At 38.5% G+C, this 21347-nt stretch overlaps 1 protein-coding gene across 2 annotated transcripts; it reads left to right on the forward strand.

Annotated features, from left to right (window-relative positions):
- Positions 1-5080: 5080 nt before the first annotated feature.
- Positions 5081-9920, forward strand: ccdc174 (coiled-coil domain containing 174). Of its 2 annotated transcripts, XM_034223685.1 has the most exons (12): positions 5081-5211; positions 5408-5515; positions 5872-5972; positions 6049-6107; positions 6193-6343; positions 6598-6693; positions 6782-6918; positions 7032-7126; positions 7429-7564; positions 7686-7838; positions 8649-9220; positions 9269-9920. In XM_034223685.1, exons 1-12 carry the CDS (start codon positions 5170-5172, stop codon positions 9416-9418), a joined length of 1800 nt encoding a protein of 599 aa, XP_034079576.1. In that variant the 5' UTR covers positions 5081-5169; the 3' UTR covers positions 9419-9920. The 2 variants fall into 2 exon arrangements, with proteins under 2 accessions (XP_034079576.1, XP_034079575.1); XM_034223684.1 differs by having other exon boundaries at positions 8649-9920.
- Positions 9921-21347: the final 11427 nt, after the last annotated feature.

The raw sequence follows: 21347 nt of genomic DNA on the forward strand, positions 1-21347 counted from the left end.
GATGGCATCAAAATCTCAATATGATGATCAGCGGAAATGGTTAAAAGTATCAATCTGATATTGACAGCGACCTTGGTTGTCTTTCCCTTGAAATGACTTTGTTTCGGTGCTTCTGGCTTTATACCTTTTTATACCTTTGTATTTTGGTTTAAGAAGGCATTAAATACATACAGTATCAGATACTGCTGTCATATCCTGGTAGCATTGGACTGTTCAAATGTTTAAATGGATAACAAAATGGGCATTTCTCTGTTGTGACCTGATAGCAGGCCTGCTGATCATCTAATCTGTTTGCGGTCATAGAGAAACAGATAAATGGGACTGATTCAGTCCATTATGCATGCCTAAAGGAACATGCCAATATTGAGCTATTATTCCTGGGACAAGAGCAATACACATGGAAAATATTAACAGAAGTATTTACTCAGGCAGACTTTATATCAACACAGTAACACAGTTTGTCAGCATCAGAGCCCATACATGTTTATTTAATAAGCGTAACACTTTTAAACATTCAAAGCTACAAAAAGGTTGTGACTTCCCTGCACTACAGAAACATTTCATATCCTATGAGTTGCTGTTTTCTCCCAAGGGGAACTTGATCAAAACTAAATATTGTTAAACTGTGAACATATTGCGCTTTGACTATTACAGAATCAGATTTTTCCATGCTGAATGCTATGCTCCGTTTTTTTAAAAGAAAAAGTTAGAAAGATATGAACCAGATCATGAAAACCTACCAAAAAGATTGAAACACACCAAAGGACAAGGCAGGAGTTCACACAAGGTTAATAAGAATACAAAATATAAGTAAGAGTAGTATAAAATAGAATTAGGTTAAACGGTCAACATATAAACGTATAAGTTATTGGGAATATTCTAAATATACATGTCTATGTGCAAGTGTGAGTCCAAAGTAGAACAGTATTGAAGCATAATGTACTTAAGTCACTTTTTCAGATACTCCTGATTTACTTGCTACTTCTACTTCTCAACAATTCAGAGGGAAATATTGTGCTTTTTACTCCAGTACATTTATTTGACAACTTCAGTTGCTTTGAAGATTTATATAAATAATACAACATATAATCACCCCTTATGTGTAAATGTTAATGCAGGACCTTTACCTGTTAGAGAATAACTCTTCATTGTGGTATTATTACTTTAACTTAATTAAAGGATCTGAACACTTCAACCAGCTCAGCTGATTGAGAGAGAATAGTCTTCAGAGCAGAACAAAGTGTTTACATAGACTGAAGAAAGCAGTGATGGAAGAAGTACTCAGATATTGTACTTAAAAAAATAAATACTCTGTTACAAGTAAAATAACTGCATTCAAAATCAAAACCAGATATATTCATAAAAAATAATAAATTATAATACAAAAAAAAAAAGATGGGAAAAAGTAATGGAAAGTGTTTTTCATTATAAAAACAAAAACTTGCTCATCTTACTGTATATGCTGAATTGGCCTAACAACTAAACACTGGCCTAACAGCAAATGTCTATATCCTGTCTGTGTTGGCCTAACTTGCTCATCTGTGTGCAACTTTGGGCTGCATTTCATGCATGAAAGGTGCTATATAAATTATTATCGCTCTTTCACTCTGAGACTCATAAGGCAGTACTAGATTTAGTAATATTACCATGAATCTAGCCATTTATTTACCATATTTTATTGGGAAACATCTCTGAAACTCTGAAAAAGTTGTATTGCTACAATATGAAGGCCAATTTGACCGGTTGGTTGAGCATATTTTCCAAAAAAATAATTACACCCTTGTTACAAAGATGTTTTGTGCATCAAGTTATATAATTCTGTTCAGTAAGTGCTCTGACACTAAAATATGTCAAAGATTATATGGTTACCTTACAAAAGTTGACCAAAAAGTGATTTCTTCAGGAGTGATTTTTAGCATGCCATCTTTCTCAGTGGAAGCTAGCTGAAGGGCATTCTGTTCGAACCACAGTGACATCTACAGGTTGTATTGTGCATAACATGTCAACCAAACGATAGAGCTGGCTGAATCAGATGGAGTTACACTAATTTATTTTTCAACGAGATATCAAGACACAAAATGTGCTCTACCAAATGGTGGCGCTGGCTGTTAAAGGTTAAGACAGCATCATCATAAGAGGCCAACAAGAGTGACAGGGTGTGTCACTTTGCTGAAGGATACCAGCTACCCAGGATATTCACTGAAGATTTCTCAAGGGGTAAAAGCTGCTGCTGGAGTACTGACTGGAAGTAGTGCTGATATCATGTCTACCATATCCTCTTAATATCAGTATCACTCTCATTAAGAATTTATGGCAGAACATCATTTTATCTCTCATCAAAGATAGCAGAAAACATGCATTATTGTACTCAAAAGGGGAGTTTGACAGAGTACACAGTAAAAGTACTCTAAACAGTGTTTATCAATCCTCAACCTCCAAGCTATTTCAATATAGTTTTGAAGAAAAAACCCGGCTCGATGCTGACTTGACCACGCAAACGGGAAATACGGCCGCATCAATTCAGCAGTGTCAGTAACATCAAACAGAGAGACACTCGTACTTTATAAGATAGGGGTTCATGGCTGACAGTGCAAGACAGACAGCCAGATAGACAGATCGGGAGACAGACAGACAGACAGACAGACCAACAGACCGACAGACGTGCGCACACATATGCACCCACACACTGACAGACTGTCTTCTGCATGTTTTGCATATAGCCATATATTCAATGTATTTTTGTGCAAACACGCACTGCACTGACTGTCTAGTGGATGGAAAAGATCATTGTCCGTAGGCTCTCACATGTACTGGAACAGAAAGGGCTGCTGAGTAGTTTTCAGAGCAGATTTCGTAAAGGGCGGTCCACAATAGATGCATTAGTAAGAGTGCAATGATATGGTAAAAACATTGAAAATGAAAGAGATAATGGCAATAGTGTACTTTGGCATTGAAAAGGCGTATGACTCTATGTGGAGCGATGGGTTACTGGTCAAATTGAGTAGAATGGGTATTGGAGGGAGAATGTACAATTTTTAACAGACATGACATTTAGAGTAAAGGTTGGAGCAGATATTTCCAATTATTTTGAAATAGAAAATGGTATTCCCCAAGGGAGTGCAGTCAGTCCAATGTTATTCAACATCATGATTAATGATATATTTACATTAGACACATGCATCCAATCGGTTCTATACGCAGATGATGGGGCTATTTGGATGAGGGGAAGAAATGCCCCATACGTAATGGAGAATATAGCTAGAGCGATTTAAAAAGTGGAGAGGTGGTCATATAACTGGGGATTCAAAATGTCAGAAAGCAAGTCATGCTACATGGTATTTACAAACAAACGCAAGATTGATGGCCAACAGCTAACAATATATGATCGTCCAATGACAAAGGTGAATGAGTTAAAATACCTAGGACTGTGGTTTGATAGCAAATATACATGGGAAATGCATATTAATCAAGTGAAACAAAATACAAAAAAGTATTAAATGTATTGCGAGCTGTAGCTGGATGCAACTGGGGCGCAGACAAACAAGCATTAATAGACATTTACAGATCAATTATGAGGTCCACAATAGACTATGGTTGTATATGGAGCAGTAGCAAAAACATCACTTTTAAAAATTTATAGAATACAATATAAAGCATTGCGGCTGTGTATTGGAGCTATAAAGTCATCCCCTATCAATGCAGTTCTGATAGAAGCAGGAGAAACACCTCTGGAGATCAGAAGAGAGAACCTTGCTCTTTCATGGGTCAGACTAAGGAAATGGAGAAGAAAATATTTCAAACAGAATATTACAGGATTGCTGGGAATATGCAAAATTTCAGGGACGTGGGTTTGGCTGGACAAGTAAGGAAAGAACGAGGGCATATGGAGTGGAGAATAATGGGGTTTGCCAAAGCAACCCCATTTAGCAGTGTTCCTCTATGGCTTTTCCCAGAAGCTAAAATAGATATGAGTATTGTAGAAAGGAAAAATGAGTGGCAAATAAATGAAGTGGGAATTAAAACAAGTATGTATCTGAACGAAAAGTACTACAATTACCTACACATTTACACAGATGGTTCTAAGAACAAGGAAGAGTGTGTTGGAGTTGAAAAAAGAGCGTCTGATCAATTATCAGTGTATACAGCAGAAATGCTTGCTGTAATAATAAGATTGCAGTGGGTTGAAGAGGTCAGACCAGATAGGGTGGTAATATGCACAGATTCATTGTCCATATTACAAAGCACACAATCAACAACAACTGCCAGAGAAGACATTCTCATATAACTGAATCGTTAAGACTGCACAGAGGCGGTATAGATCTGCAGTTCTGCTGGGTGCCTGCACATGAGGGGGTGAAAGGGAACAAGTGTGCTGATAAATTAGCAAAAAGTGCACTACAAAAGGAAATAACATTACCAGTTCAACTTGGTAAAGGAGAAGGAAAAGCAGTAATTAAGAAAAAATGGATGGAGATCTGGCAGAAAAGGTGGGAGAAAGACCAGAAAGGCAAAGACCATCACAAAGTACAAAAGACAATTACAATTTATTTATAAAGAAAGAAACAGAAGGAAGGAAATCACGATAGCTAGACTCAGAATAAATCACACGACTTTGAATGGTACGCTATCATGGGGAAAAGTGACAGGGACAAGTGTGGGAACTGCGGAGTAAAAGAAGATGTAGAACATATCTTGTTACATTGTGACATCTATAAAGCGGAAAGAGAAAAATTAAAGGCTAAAGTTTTAGAGGCAGAGAGGGAATGGAGTGTGGTTGGTGTTTTGGGAACAAAAGGAGAGGGAGTAAGAGCTACCAGAAAGGCACTGTTTACATTCTTGAGTGGATGGGGTAGGAAAAAGAATTTTAGGTTAGGTCAGGAAAGAACATATATTTGTATTTTTGTTTTATTTATTTCATGGTTTTGTTGATTTATTGATTTATTTTGATTTATTTTGATTATATCATAGGTTAAAGAGTTGGAATGATATGATGATTCATACTCATGTACAGTAGGTGGCGGTATGCACATTTTAAGTGGTTTGCAATCCGCCAAAAACGAGAGAAGAAGAAGAAGAAGAAGTCAGCACGCCTTCTTATTATTCATCCATGTCAGCAGCTCAGCAGCAGCAGCAGCTCGCACATCATGGAGTATTAAAGAAGTGATAAACATGGATAAAAAGAAGAAACCCTTCAACGTGACGGCTTCATCTGTGAGTGGCATTCAGAAGCAGCTTTACAAACTACTATCGCTGCTGTGTGGCGTTTAGTTAAATATAACAGCTAACGGTAGCTAACTCTCAGGCTATGTTGCTAACACATAAACAGAGTTACAGCTGTGTTAGTAGCAAAACAATAACTATTGATTTAAGTATAACGTTATTTCTGACATCACGTGTGTTCTTACAGCTGGTGGACCTTAAAGCTGAACTGTACAGGAAGCAGGAACAATTCAAACAGGACAAACTTGGGCATGAAAACACAGGAGCTGGGTTCACATCAAGAGCCAAAGTCAAGGTACATTATGTGGTATTTGTTTTGGGGCCTATTTTTACCTGTTTGTTTAATGAAAGAGATCTAGAGCTACAACGATTGGTTGACTCATTATTTTTAATTTGTAAAAGTACGTTTTCTTGCATAAATGTCAGAAAAGCTTATAACATGTTCTGCTTCTCAGATATATTCTCCTTCTTCTTGTATATCATATTAACTGAATATCTCCCGGTTATGTACTGAAAAAACCCGAGATATTGAGAAAACTAGGATGGACATTTGCACTATTTTATGACATTTGATCCATTACCGATGAAGAAGATAATCATTAAATGTTAGTGAGATCACTAACGATGTTTCGTCTTCATGCTCTTGAGTAGAAACCTAATGTCTGGATCAAACAAAACACTGGAGTCTCAGCAAGAGCTGAGAAAGATGCGGAGCAGCTGTCTGAGGAGCAGAGCAGTCTGGATACCTCAAAGTGAGTTCAACATATAATATTGTAGATTCACTGTCATGATAAAATGATGACAAAAACCTCTATCTTCTAATAACAGACGCAAGCTAGAGGAGAAGGCCAAACTCTACGAGCAAATGACAAAAGGAGACTTTCCAGGTTGGTTGAGTAAAAATGATATCTTCTAATAATTTAGTTCCATATCAAAATGTACTTTATAATAAACTTGTCTTGTATTCCCCAGATGAAGAGACAGAAGGACTGTTCCTGGTGGATTTCACCCAGAAGATTATTGACAAAAAGAGAGAAACGCTAGCACAGAAAAGCGAAAGAGAGGATGAGGAAAGAGGAAATAGGTCTCCTGTCCCTCCTCCTGAAAACCCAAATGAGGAATGGTAATGTCTCTTTCATATATTTGTAAGGGTTTGATTTAGGAAATGTAAAGTGCAGTTAGTATTTTTGTTTCAAAGCACATATGTTAAATACTATAGGGCTGTCAGAAAGAAGTATGATATTCATACCAATTCCAGTACCATTAAAGTGATACCTATAATAGCAATAGGATGCTTCACTTATTATTTAAATGTATATATACATTTTTTTTTAATATCCTGTTAGTAATCTGTTCTGCTGCTTTGTTAATCTGTAGGGTGGATTATGAGGATGCTTTGGGCCGATCTCGGAGATGCATGAAGAAAGACCTGCCTGGGTTTGAGAAATTGGACCAAAACCTTTACGGAAAAGCGTAAATATCCTACAGATAAAACCTTTAAAATGTGCAGGAGTTGGTTCCTTGATGACGGGAACTTTATTGATACCACTCTTCCATGTAGAAAAGCCTCTGCTGATAAGACCTTACTCTCGGAGGACATGCGCCGAGAGCTGCAGAGGCAGGAGTGGGAGATGGAGGAAGAGGAGGCCATGAAGAAGCCTGTCGGACCCATCCACTACGAGGATATCAGAGGACAAGGTTACTTTGAACGCATCTCTTAAATGTTTCCAGCACACATTTGAAATACAGGTATGTGTTCTGTAAATCTTGTGCTGTTCAACACACATATTTCTGTCTGTTCTGTCTCACAGAGGCTCGGGATCTCGGTGTGGGTTACTTTGCGTTCGCTCATGATGCCGAGCAGCGCAGGAAGCAGAGAGAAACTCTGGACATGCTCAGAGACCAGGTGAGAACACATATCTAGCCTGTTAAAATATAAATATATATTAGGAGAGGGCATTTTAAAAGTTCTATGGATAACATAGTCCCCCACACTAAAAGCATACTCTTGCATGTATGTAGATGCACACAAATCCACACTTTGATGGACTTTATTATGTATTTGTAGTTTACCCACTTTTGCTCAGCCGACTATACACTTTAAGTCTATGTTATATTGTTGTATCTAGTTAATCAAATCTATATTTATTTAAAAAAATGAATAATGCTGTCTTGAGTGTTTGCTCAGTCTTTGTTCTTGTCCTTCAGACAACCGAGCAGCGCACTAAGAGGGAACAGCTGAAGGACAAGAGGCAGGCCATCCTGAAGGCTCGATTGGCTAAAGTGAGGACTAGGAAGACGAAGAAGGCCAAGCTGGATGGCACGGAGGACGAGGACAATGAAGGTGTGTATCCTCAACTCCCTCACATCAAATGCAGCCGTTTGTGTATAAAGTCTACATGCATGCTGCAGTTCAAAGATCACATGAACGCTAATGAGGGATTGTTGTGAATTGTTTGTCCTAGGAGGGGACGACGAAGGCGACTTGATAGGTCCCCCGGCTCCACCAGAGGAGGTACCAGAGGTCAGCAGAGCGAGGAAGGTGGAAGTTGAGATCCAGGAAAGGAAGGACTCCAAACCAGGAGTTCCTCATGTCAGGGAATGGGACAGAGGCAAAGGTATGTCTAATTTTGTCTAAAAGGTCTCTAGTGAGAAAATATTTAGGACCACGATTAAGGTTTGTCGGGAAAACATGTGAGTGCCAAGCAAAAGTAGGACTTGTACTTCCTTTTTTAAACAATGGCAAATCACTGATGCAAGAACAAAAAATAAATGATGGTTACATTTCATTCAGCGGCTTCAAAGGCTAAACCGACTGCTAAACCCAAAGTCCAATGAGCACAGTTAAGAAGAAAGGGAAAGGGTTTGACATCCCAGATTTCTAAGTTCAGAAGGACACTTATTATTTCACATTGCACTTAAGTGTTCTGAACAGATAGTTCTTCAGAGAGTTTGGAAACCTCTTACCTTTTTAGCAATGACTTTGGAAAGCTGACAACATTTGTATTTAACAATGACAATTATTTAAAGAATAATATGCATTGCATTATATTAGAAGAAACCTACTTCATGTTACAAACAAGATCATTCGTTTTCCCATCTTGTTAAGATCCCTTTCCAGTACTGTTTTGGTGTCCTGCATCATTCTTTCGGTAAATTTAGGTGCTTCCCTGCACATGCATACATCTGCAAGTGGAATATTAAGTTAAAGGTCATATAGTTGGAGATACTGATCTCACTCTTTTTGTAGTCCTATGTTATGCAGCTGTGGGTATATATCTATACTGACATGTGCCATGGGTGGAACACAAATTCAAACTTTTATAAACAACGTATGCTATCGTCGGCATTAAGGGATTTCAGTAAAGTTTCATTACTTTGTGAAGTAAGTAACTTCTTTAACTCCTCCTTTTTCTTGTTTCCTCCAGAGTCCATGTTTAACGAGTGGACATCTCGGCGTCGCGATGAGCGAGAGTCAGAATTCGCCCCTCCCACTGCGTACTTTTCTGAGTGGAAGAGAGAGCGATCGGTGAAGGTTAAAACTCAGGAGAGTAAATCCAAGATGTCCTTCAAGTGGAGCAAAGGCCCAGAAGAGGTCTTTGAGAGCAAAGAGAAGCCACTTCCTCCGCCAAAAACTGCCCCCTCACCTCCTGCCCCTCAACCACCTCCCCCACCTCCTCCACAGCCACAGACTCCATCACAGGCTTCACCTTCAGGTCCTCCAGCAGAGCCCGCTCCGGTGTCTGCTCCTCCCTTTAATCCCCAGTTTCCCCCTCATTATCCTCAGTTTCCTCGTCCACCTCCTCCTCAGTTTGCTGGACCGCCTCACATGTATCCCCCCCAGTACCCAAACCAGTATTACAACCAATATCCGTCCCAATATCCTCCACAATATCCTCCACAATATCCTCCACAATATCCTCCACAATATCCTCCACAATATCCAACACATTATGCTCCCCAATATGCTCCTCAGTTTCCTTCCCAGGTTCCTTCCCAGGTTCCTTCCCAGGTTCCTCCTCAGGTTCCTCCTCAGGTTCCTCCCCAGGTTCCTCCTCAGGTTCCTCCTCAGGTTCCTCCTCAGGTTCCTCCTCAGGTTCCTCCTCAGGTTCCTCCTCAGCAGCAGAGCCAGTCTCAGCCTGAGCAGCCTGAGCAGAGTATGGATGAAATGCTGTCCTTCTACAGGAGCATTACCTGATATCTAAATGATTCTACTTGCTGTGTAGTTTGGATTTAGAGTGTAAATACTGCTGTCTAATTTTTTTTAACAACATTTTAGAAACAATAAACACATTGCCTCAGATCTTTGCAGTTTCAGCATGTAATAAACACAAGGAATACTGTAACTGGTTTTTTTCTGACAATTAATTTAATTCAGTTTATACAGTTTAAAATCTTATAAAGCTTCGCCTTCTGAGGATCTATTGTAATGGTGAGAAAGCATAACATGAAAAGGTTACTCCTGGTTTAAATATTTAAGATATTTGAAAGTCTAGAGAGGATTGTGCAGTATGAAAATATCCACCAGATGGTACTGTACACTTTCATGTGGAGAAAATATCTGCAAGTGGCCGAACTGTACAGCTGTGATATATCTGAACTGTGAAAGGACATTCATCTACAGCTGCTGTTATTTTAATGAACATCAATCTGCTGATAATTTCTCCCATTAAATAAACAGTTGTTATGTCTATCTAAAACCTTATAACATTCAGTGTATTAGCATGAGGAACAAAAGCAGCACATTTTCACAACTGGAAAAAACGTTTTGAGTTTAGAACGGACTGAAATCATTTATGGATAAATGTGTTTGGATTATTTTTAAGGCAATTTACAATTTTATTTTTGTATTAAATGATTATATTTAGTGTTTGGATAAAATACTTATTTTTTTAAACGGGTAAAGAATACTTGCATTGTGTCTTATTTCTCAAAACTGTATGAAGTCATGGCAGCTGGGTAAAGGCAACCGGTTGTGAGTGGGTTTAGATTTTAGAGATGTTTTCTTTACGTGAAATGCGTTAGAGGATTGTAGCGTCCTGCTGAAGCCATCAGTCACCAGAGCTGAACCTCTTCACTGCTCCCTGATGCTGGACCACCAGGTCCCAGTACCTGTTGGGCTGGTGAGTTTCAAACGTCTCTACTCGGCTTTATTTGTATAGCAAATGAATACAGCCATGCAGGCCACAGTACCACAGAATAAACAGCACAGACAGACACAAATAATTAGATCACTAAAATAGACCTCAATAATAATATCAATTGAACACACTGTCTTAATCTGGAGAAGAGAATGTAAATGCAGAATGAAAGTGGCATCTGCAAGGTCTCCTGCAGTGATGTATTGCCATGTTGGTGGTGACTATCTTTTAAAAGAGCACTGCAATGCAGAGGGAATCAATAACAGAAGAACATGATCTAATAACTACTCAGTGTTTCAGTTGTAACCTCATGTGTAACTCAATGTAACCTCAGTGCATTAAGACAGCGAAACTGCCTTAAACAGTAGGCCTATGTGTTGTGGCTGTAGCAGCTTCTTTTATACAGTATTCAGCTATTTTTCTGAACGTCCACCCCAGACTGAGAAGAGCAAGAGACCTCTTCTGTGTGGAATCACCTCTGCACTCAAAACTAACACAGGCTTGATAACAATGTGCATCTTCTCCGCTTAATTTGACCTGCTGACTCACCACTTTGATGAATCAAATCACTTATTAGGGACAGGAGGGAGTGTCTCTGACAGATACTCCTCCTCTCTCTTGGCAGTAAAATCCTGCTGTGGCTGAGGAAAATTAAAACCTGCTGTTTTCATGATGGAAATTAAACGACCTTCAGTACATGGAAATCGCTTCCAATCTAATGTGACTTTTCTACATTATATTATAATGGGATTTTTCTTTAGAAGCATTTTATTTTCTTATGTTTTATTTGTTGAACCAGCATTCACATACACACTGATCAGACGTCCGGTCACACACACAGTGGAGGTGTCAGTTTAGTGATGTTTCTTTCAGTAGTGCAGGAGCTAATGGAGCCTTTATGAGGGAGGTTATGAGGTCTGACACTTGTTTCTCAGTTATTCTGCTCTGCAGTACGTCCTGAGCAGGGAATCAATGATGTCTTTAATGCACTGCAGGTCTGGAGGAGCAGGTCTGGACTCTTGATAATACAGCTTTATTGGGATGTAAGGCGACAAAGGGTCTGGTCAATAAGCTCTGATGTTTACAAGCAGAATGAAACCTCATACATGGTAAGATCAAATCCTTATACATCCTTCACTGATCTGAGAGAGCATTTAACTAAAGTAGTGCAGTGGTTTTGTGTTATAAATTGGGTCTGCCCTCATTTTGTATTGTATTAATCTGTAATGACTCCATCTAAAAATAATTTCAAAAGGAAAATGCACAGGAGCAGAAGCAGCAGCAGCAGTAGTAAGATGCTTGGTCCAAGAGATACTTTTATTTTAAAGTTGCCGTGTACTAGCAAAATGAAAAGCTTTTAATGGGACTGGCACCCAGATATGAAAACAACATAACCAACAAATTATTAAAATAACACCAAAATGCCATTTAACAAATGTACAGCACATTGATTTGTTGATTTTCTAGGGAATGCTCTCTAAATGTGTGCAATGTAGAAACCATTAAAGAAACTCATGGTGCTCAACACAATGAGCCTAAACACAAATCTTTCCCTCCAAACTCTTCAATCACTCGAACTCATTTGCTTAAGTAAATTAATTTTCCTTTCCTCAAACATTCTCTTGAAATTCCTATGACTTATGACTTTTGGCTGAGAGCTGAACTTTTTATACGAGCTCAGATAAGACACTCGTCTGAAAGGGTTTTTCAATTGAGGCAGTTTTTATGATGCAGATTCTCGATTGGGACTGGACTCAACATGAAGAAAAAGGGATTCAATATCATAAATTGTCCCAGTCTCAGGGCAGATTCTGAAACTATGTCACTGAGCTGGAGGAATCGTTGAAACTGAAAGGGTTACCTAATTTTACAATGCAACAAAAGAGACACAAATAGTCCAAAAAGCCAGGATTTTGAGTTTATAGGATCAGTTTAGGATTCTCAAAATAAAGTGCAGACATTAACATAAAAACAAGTGAAGGGAGTAAAGGAAATACCACTGGCTCCATTAAGTATAATAGGCCATTAAAGCTTTTTCAGTAAAATCAGGCATATTGAGTCAACAAAGAAATGTAGAAAACTACTGCAGGATAATGAGAGGTGTATAAAAATAATGCAGTCTTTAAAGGGAGACTGCAACGTTTTTTCAAAAGCATTTTCTGGCCATTCTAAAACCAGGATGTAATGTTTACATGCACAACCCATAACTTGAATACTCCAAAAACAAAACATAGCTGCAACACTGGTGCAAATGTACAAAGAATATGTTCAGGACAGACACTCAGGAAATAACTTTTGGACATTTTAAACAGGATAATTGGAAAGATAAATAATAGAAACGTTTTGAAAAACATGACGAATGAATCCCACCCGAGCACATGTTCAAGTACATCAGAACATCATTATAATCAAAAGTGTAGAGGAAACTTCTGTGTAGCTATGCAGTGGGAGTCACCGACTCAGGAAGGAGACACGGTAGGAGCAGTAGCTTTGATGTCAAACACTGATGGTTTATTTGGAGTTACGGCCGGAGAATTCACATCACAAGTCCAAGAGCCAGAGGTTCTGACTTCACGGTAGAGTTGCCACGTCAATTCTAAAGAACTCTACCTCAGACCCATGTATTTAACTAGTTCTGAGAGCATCATCAAACTGCTGCATAACACCTCTATCAGCTGACGCCAACAGGCAGGAACAGGGAGACAGAACACTGAGAGCACAGCAGCCAAGGTTACGAGGTGCGTGTGCTCAGTCAGGACAGTTTGAACTGATAAACTGGGTCAAAGTTATGGGCCTTGGAAAATATTTCCACAACAAAAAGTATGCATCAATATGTTACAACACCAACATAAAAATAGATATACAGTTTATCGGGCTCAGTGGTTTAAAAAAAGGTTTCATTTGACTAAACTGAATGAAGAAGGCTTCTTTTATTTCGTTAAACAGATTAAGAGGGAATTCCAATCTGGAGGGACACGGCCATCTTTGGAAATATTTTCAAAGTGGATACTTAAATGAAAGGTTACAATAATCAAGAGAAAAATAAATAGGCTTGTACCTACAACTATCAGTATTGTCAATAAAGTATCACAGTGGTATGATATATGTCCTTGAGTACATTACAAATGTAAACATCTTTGGATAGCATTGAATAAGACTTGGGTTGTACAATTGATGAGGAAACATGGGACATCAGACAATGGGGATAAATCAGAGAAGCTACAGTATAGGCAATGTATTCATTACATGATTCCATAGATGTTATCATCCCTCTACAAGACTATAAAATGTGCCTAATTAAAGTTAGTTTATGTTGGAAATGTAAAGCAGAGTGGGGCGTATGCATGCACACATAAGTCCAATAGTGTCTCCCTTGTGGATAAAGGTTCTGTAATGAATGGGTGAAGAGTTACAATGTGAATTGTCCAGATCAACAACGCTATGTTTCCTCGGAGACAATACTGTAGTGAAGCAGTACATTTGCATTTAGTGTATTAACACTTTTAATAACCTGTGCCCTGGGTTAATTCTGAGACATTTGAAAGAGACTCATTCCCATTAAATACAAATGGAGAGGGAACAAATGATGGACATTGTTGCATGAGAAATAATGCTTGGAAAATATAACTAGAATATGATACGGCTAAAAAACATTGGGACAGCTTTAATGGAAATATACTTTATGTGTGTACAGTACAGTGTAATGGCTGCCATGTTGCTAAATTCTTCCCAACCAATTATTGTTAAAAACTTGCCTTCGTTGTACGAAATATCATTTTCTTTTGTGCTTTTGTTCGGTTTCTTTTTTTTTCCGGATATTCCAAAAATGTGATGAAACTTTAAATGATCACAAAGCATTCAAAATTCAGGTCAAACAAAGACACACTAACTAGCACAAGGTGACATTGCTGTACTGGCAGTAAAGTTACTTTGAGATTAGTTTTTCAGTGAAGTCATAAAACAATAGGGGGCTTTTTGTGTCGTCCGGCAAAACTTAAAGAGAGACAGGTGGAAAATCAGACATTCATTAGGGCTTATTACATTTAATTTCTGATATGTCAGCATGTTTATCCATCTAAATTAATTTCACCTTCTGCTCTGTACCACCGGAGATGGACAGCAGGTCTGTTTCATTTCCTCTCAACATGATGTGATTCTTGCTTTGGGATGCAAGGTGTTCTTCTGTGTGCTTATCTCAGCTGTGGAGCACTGCAGGAGTTTAACTCGTCCTCATAGAAAAGCCACCTAATATAAACTAAATGAAATGCAGTGGGAAATTGATGTGTACAGCTCATTTCTGAAACTGTTTGTTTCATGTTTTCATATATTGTTTTCAGTTCCTGCCACAATTATTTCAGTTATCACTTCTACCACAACTTAAAGGTGAAATATGTAACATTTCTGCATTAAAGTGAATTAAACAACTAGACCTAGTTGTTTAATTTGTTGAGGTGTGAACTCTTACAGTGTTCTTATGTATTATCAACAGTGTTTACCGTTGCACATGTTGTTTTCAGAAATCCTCCTAAATGGACTTTTCATCTGATTAAAGCCACATTTCGAGGACACACATTTTCAATCTTGATCATTTTTAGTAGTCCTACCCGGTAGAAACTGAGCACAAAGACAAACTCAGATACTCACGATTCTTCACAATGGCATCAAACTCGTTTTGTATGGTTTTAATAACGACCGCTACTTACAGAAAATAACATATTGAATATTTAATGCAAATAAACCCAAATAAACCCCTTATACCCCAATCAAAAACATGTCCTTGGAAGTACATTATTTATATTCAAAGGACCAAAACTGCATATAATAGTAAAAGGCAAAAAAATAAGTAATTTGATCGCATGCTTTCACATCAGAGCAGGGTCCATAGGGCAGACAATTAAAACACATTATTGCCTCAACATCCCACACTGCTCAACGAGAGCCCTGTTTAGCTGCAGTGGGCTTCTTTAATGGTCCATCAGTGAATAACGTGTTCCACTGGCATGTCTCTGCACACTGTGAGGCTCTTCTGATGGAGGCTCACGTCCCCCTGACAGCATCACCCCACGGTGAGCTGTAATGAGCTGGTGTGTGTGTAATGAGAGCTAATGCTGCCGCAGCTATTGAACTGCTCTTGCCACCGGGACATAATGCCCCTCCTGCTGTGTTGTGTCAAGCAGCCACATGTAGAACAGCCTAGTGCCAGTGAGCGTGATGGCAGGCCTGCTGCAGCGCCCCCCCAGCAGCAGATGGATCACAGAGAGAGGGACAAAGGCCCCGTGGAGTCTATAATGATAGCATTTGGCTGTTCAACTCACACCAAGGGGCGGCTGAATTTATGTTGTAAACACCACTTTGCTCTCTGTTGACCACACATTTTATCATTGGGGCTGCACATCATTTGAAACGTTTCAGCTTTGGTCATGAACCCTGATTCTGATATACCATTTTGAGAAATAAAACACACCTTTTACAAAAACAATTTTGTCTTCCAACAAGAAGTGACCACTTTCAAAATATATAGTTACATTTGACAAAACGAGTCTCATGCCAGCAGCTTGAAAAGAATAAGTGGCAAATTGAAAATTGATGTTCATGATACGTATTTACTACATCTAATATCTAATAATATACTCAATATATCGGCCAGCTTTTCTTAATATTGTACTTAAGTACAGTACTTGGGTAGACACACTTACTTTAAGTTAGTTTTGTGTTTCCTCATTACAATGAAAATGGGCAATTCCCTTCAATCCCTTTTGCTGTAAATACTCACTAGATCATCAAATATTATAAATCTGTATCTGAAAACTACGGTGGCCCTGAAGTGCAAGACACCACAGCATTTCACAAAACGCCACAGCAATTCACAAAACACAACAGCATTTCACAAAACACACCAGCATTTCAGAAAACACCACAGCATTTCACAAAACACAACAGCATTTCAGAAAACACCACAGCATTTCACAAAACACAACAGCATTTCAGAAAACACCACAGCATTTCACATTGGACGGAAAGGGTATTCCTTAGGGAGAACACTTCTTGTTTGTGATTGGACAGAGCCAGCCATAGAAGCACTGCTGTGATTGGTTGTTTTGCTGCCAGTCAAGAAATGACGCTTCGTGATTGGCCCAACACATCAGCCGTTAGCTGGCTCACAGCTCCTCATATCTGTTCAGAAACTGGACAAAAGTTCAACATATACAAAACACAGACTGTCTATGTCATGGTGAATACAGTCGCTGCTTTATTTATGTCTGTATGACGTTGTTGTGAGTGTGGACGGAGCAGCTACAGGTTAGTTTAGCCTGATCGATCCGATTCCGATAGGATTTACATGGAGATACGGCCCGCCCCCTCTCCAGGAGTAAACACAGAATTAATGCTTTATTAATTCATGGATTTTAAGGGGCTTATCTCCATGTAAATACTATGGTAGACCACCCAATATTCGCATCACTCTAATCGCTCGAGTTTCACCGCGGCTGTCAGCTGTGTTTGCTCCTGTCATTCAAACAAGAGGCGCTGAGAGGGGGCGGGGCGTATCTCCATGTAAATTATATGGGAGATACCAACTACAACAAAATGAACATATTTGACCGTGATTTAATTGTAATACACGTTTCAAAGTGATGCCGAAGTAACAACATACTGATACCGGTTAGTAAAAACCATGAATTAACGCTTTGACAAGTCTGCAGACAAGACGGCAAGTGAAAAGCTTTTAAAATGCGTGTTTTCTGAATGGAATCTGATCCATCAGGCTAAACTAACCTGTAGCTGCTCCGTCCACACTCACAACAACGTCATACAGACATAAATAAAGCAGCGACTGTATTCGCCATGACACAGACAGTCTGTGGTTTGTACATGTTTAACTTTTGTCCAGTTTCAGAACAGATATGAGGAGCTGTGAGCTCTGAGTGTGTGCTAACGGCTGATGTGTTGGGACATATTTCGCTGTCGGGTGTTGACCAATCACGAAGCGTCATTTCTTGACTGGCAGCAAAAACAACCAATCACAGCAGTGCTTCTCTGGCTGGCTCTGTCCAATCACAAACATCACTAAAGGAATACCCTTTCCGTCCAATGTGAAATGCTGTGGTGTTTTGTGAAATGCTGTGGTGTTTTCTGAAATGCTGTTGTGTTTTCTGAAATGCTGTGGCGTTTTGTGAAATGCTGTAGTGTTTTGTGAAATGCTGTGGTGTTTTGTGAAATGCTGTGGTGTTTTCTGAAATGCTGTTGTGTTTTCTGAAATGCTGTGGCGTTTTGTGAAATGCTGTGGTGTTTTGTGAAATGCTGTGGTGTTTTCTGAAATGCTGTTGTGTTTTGTGAAATGCTGTGGTGTTTTGTGAAATGCTGTGGTGTTTTCTGAAATGCTGTTGTGTTTTCTGAAATGCTGTGGTGTTTTGTGAAATGCGGTGGCGTTTTCTGAAATGCTGTAGTGTCTTGCACTTCAGGGCCACCGTAGAAAACAGTCCCCAACAATTACACTATTTATACCTTTTTGAGAATTGTTAACCACAAACTACAGTGCCCAGTTGGTTGGGAAAACATTAGCTTTTTTAAAAATAACTAAACTTTATATTTGTAACCTGTAAATTCAGAGGTACAGGTGTGGGGCTGAGAGCCACTGACACGGTAGGAAAATAAAGTATAGGGTGACAAACTAACACATTTTTATTTTGTATCTTCTCATGGGTAGATCAGTTTAGAGAAGAAATTATTTTTAAAAAAAAAGTATAAACTTATTATTTGAATGCTAAAGAATGTGACCAAAATACAACTATTTGATTATAAAAAATAAATACAAAAAACAAAATACAGGATCACCAATATATCCATAAAATGCTAAAGACACATGTTGGTTAGTACTAAGCGTTCGTTAGCATGCACCTACATATATCTCGGTGTTTTGCAAAAGGCACTGTTTTGATTTGAATCCTCTGGGCATCTGACCAGGTTTCAGTTTCCTCCTATACTGACAAATCTGTTCTTTATAAGTGTTTGCTAAGGCTGAATTCATTATTTAAGTTGCTGGCTACCTTAAAGAAGCCTGCTAAAGTGTTGGAGATGCTGAGGCATGTTAAAGGAATTAAGTGTTTAAACTGGATGAGCGCTGGGAGGGCAGTTTGTCTCCATGGCGATGCGTGTGTTGTCTGACAGCCTCCTCACGCTGCGGGATGAAGGTATTAGCCGGGCACTGTTGACACTGCATGCACACTTGTAATAGCCTCATAAATTCTGCTTGTGTGAAAGGAAGAAATGGAGTGAAAAAGGAAGAAAAGGGACTGTAGACTCATTGGCAGTCCACTCTCACCTTCTGCCTTCCTAAAAATACCCAGCATGCACCCTACCTGCACTCAGATTCATAATATAACACATTATATGAAGCCCATGTCTCGAATGCATCCAAAAATGTATAATTTGAATCATTATAATCGTCTTGCAGCACTTTATAATCATAGTATAATCACTATTACCAATGCTTTGCAACAGTAATCATATTGAATTATTTCATCATTTTATTAGGTCATGTATCATATTATTTCATCATTTTATTAGGTCATGTATCATATTATTTCATCATTTTTGCTGGTCACTGATATTTTGATGTTGCTGCAATGATCATTGATTATTACAATCCCCGTCGTTTAAACACAATCTATTTTATAACTCATTCTTATCAGTGACTTCATTGATTGTATTGTGATGTTTCTACTGTACAACCCACATTTGTGGCATTTCCTGCCTGATAGATGTAATGCGCTGGCACACCTGGAGATTGTTAGCTGATGATTTTTTTCTTATCTTTGTCAAACCAAAAGCTGGAGAGCTCTATCTATTTAGGGCAAACCCCTGAGTATTGTTTTCATAACAACTTTATTAATCGATAACATTATTTTGAGCAGATTTGGTAGTCACATATGAGGGAAGAGCTGTATAATAAGTGAGAGTTAAAATGTGCTCAGTGTTGTCAGATCACTGAGGTTAGTTTGATAATGAAATGTGACGTCAGTGACTTTGTCTTAATTAGATGCTTTAAAGCGAGGATGCTTAGTTTCTTGACAGCAGCGATGTCACTCTGGCTCACTCCGATGTCACATGGCCAGTATTGATCGTTGATCCAGAGGCTGTTAAGTTGCGGCTTGCATCTCAATGTTTCCTGCAGTAGAAGATTTATATCGCCTCTAAAAGGAGACTCTATCCACCCTGTGTCTCCCTTCATTATTAATGAAATGTAAATGCCAGAAAGTTAACATTTGAATTCAAACGCACGACTGATAGAACAGAAGTGATAGAACGATTCATCTTTATGTAAACAGAAGCATTTTGTAGGTGAAATATAATTTAAGGAATTTAAATCTCTCTAACTGGTTTGCTTGTTTGAGAGATTGCTGTGAAATTAATAAACTCTTATTGATGTCCGGTTAGGATTAGGGCTACAGCATTACATAGCTTAGTTTAACACTCAGGCTAGAAACTATTGGAAACAGCTAGCCTGGCGGTGAATAAAAGTCCACCTCAAAAGCTCCCAAATATCCTTTTTCCACCGAAAATGTGCATATATTCCTTTCTTTTTTAAACATAGGAAAACTATGTCCTTTATTCTATTTTTCAGGTGTCTAACGACTACTGCTTCCAAACACATTGGAAGCAGGATTTGTTAACAATACAAATGTTATGGAGGTTAATCAGTTAATCAGTTAGTCAAAACCGAACGAAGACTACAATGAGTTATATATTGTTTAAGTCAAGTTTGAATGAAGAGTTACCATGTTAAAAACGTCTAATGACTAAAATCCTTTTTCCAGTTCAAATATAATCAAAAATGATTGATGATTGTAAAACGGTGGCTTGAAATTGGACAAAAAGTCAATGTATGTTTTCTGGCCTTACAACACCGTCACACGCAGCTAAATGAGAGAGGCCGTTACCTTGATTGATTCTGTACTTCTTCTTTTATTTTGTATTGTTGGTAATATTTTGGATAATGCAAGTACACAAATCAACAAAATATATAACATTAGGCAGACTTGCCTTTAAAGGGGCTATAAAGCGGATTATGTTACCTACTGTCTTAATGCTGAACTCAGCTAATTATATATCTTATCCTGAATATATATCCTGCAGCAGTATCATCATTTTTCATCAACCATGCAGTTATTGTTTTTATAGTAAGTCAACTACATTAATGTGCTTAAAACCGTTATCATAGATGGAACAAAAGTGACTTCCTGACCCTTCCTAAAAGATTGTTTCGACAAAATCCCAAAAAGGGATAAACTCACTCCATTAAAATAATGTAAAGTGTCTTTGGGGCAGGTTTGCTGGATGTTAGCATCCAGAGCTCTTCACTGAGCTGCTGTCCTACGGCACACTAACACACAGACACATTATACACTCAGGTTAATCCTATTTTACGGGGATGTGTTGACCGCGCTGACAATAAGGTCATTAGGCTTCCCATGACAACAATCTAATGGAAGTATTTTCTGTATCAGTTAATAGCTGTCACTCAAATGAACAGTGATGTGTTTTCTGAAAGTCGAAGCAAATGAATACATCTCAGAAAGTGTTTAATGTGCATTATGCAACTGTATTCCTTCAGCACAGAAAATGCTAAAGCTACTTTATGGATACTGAATACACAGGTGTGTTACAGGCAATATGAAGTATTGCTAAACATTAATGACAGATATTCATGTTTCATATTTGCTTAAATGATTTCCTTTCAGCATAGATGGCTTAGTCATATTGTTCTTTTTTTGCTGCCCTGAATCAAAGCTGTCCTAAATCCCCTTAAAGCTTCCAGGAAACCCCTTTGACATGCACTTTATGATTTATTTAGACAATTCTTCCTCATTGTGGCTACATTAGCTGCAATAGGAACAACACACCAGGATCCTTGACCGAACTGTCAGCATGCAAGTTGCATTTTGGGAAATGTAGTTGCCAGGGTTTCATCAATTTGCTACCTCT

The sequence above is a fragment of the Gymnodraco acuticeps genome, unplaced genomic scaffold (assembly GCF_902827175.1).
Source record: "Gymnodraco acuticeps unplaced genomic scaffold, fGymAcu1.1, whole genome shotgun sequence".
In the NCBI taxonomy this organism is placed as follows: Eukaryota; Metazoa; Chordata; class Actinopteri; order Perciformes; family Bathydraconidae; genus Gymnodraco; species Gymnodraco acuticeps.

Bases quoted from the DNA above. Each gene is read 5' to 3' on its own strand.
- ccdc174 (XM_034223684.1), top strand. From the start codon at position 5,170: ATGGATAAAAAGAAGAAACCCTTCAACGTGACGGCTTCATCT. The intron at 5,973-6,048 runs GTGAGTTCAACA...TTCTAATAACAG, and splicing joins AGCAGTCTGGATACCTCAAA to ACGCAAGCTAGAGGAGAAGG. The intron at 7,565-7,685 runs GTGTGTATCCTC...TGTTTGTCCTAG, and splicing joins GGAGGACGAGGACAATGAAG to GAGGGGACGACGAAGGCGAC.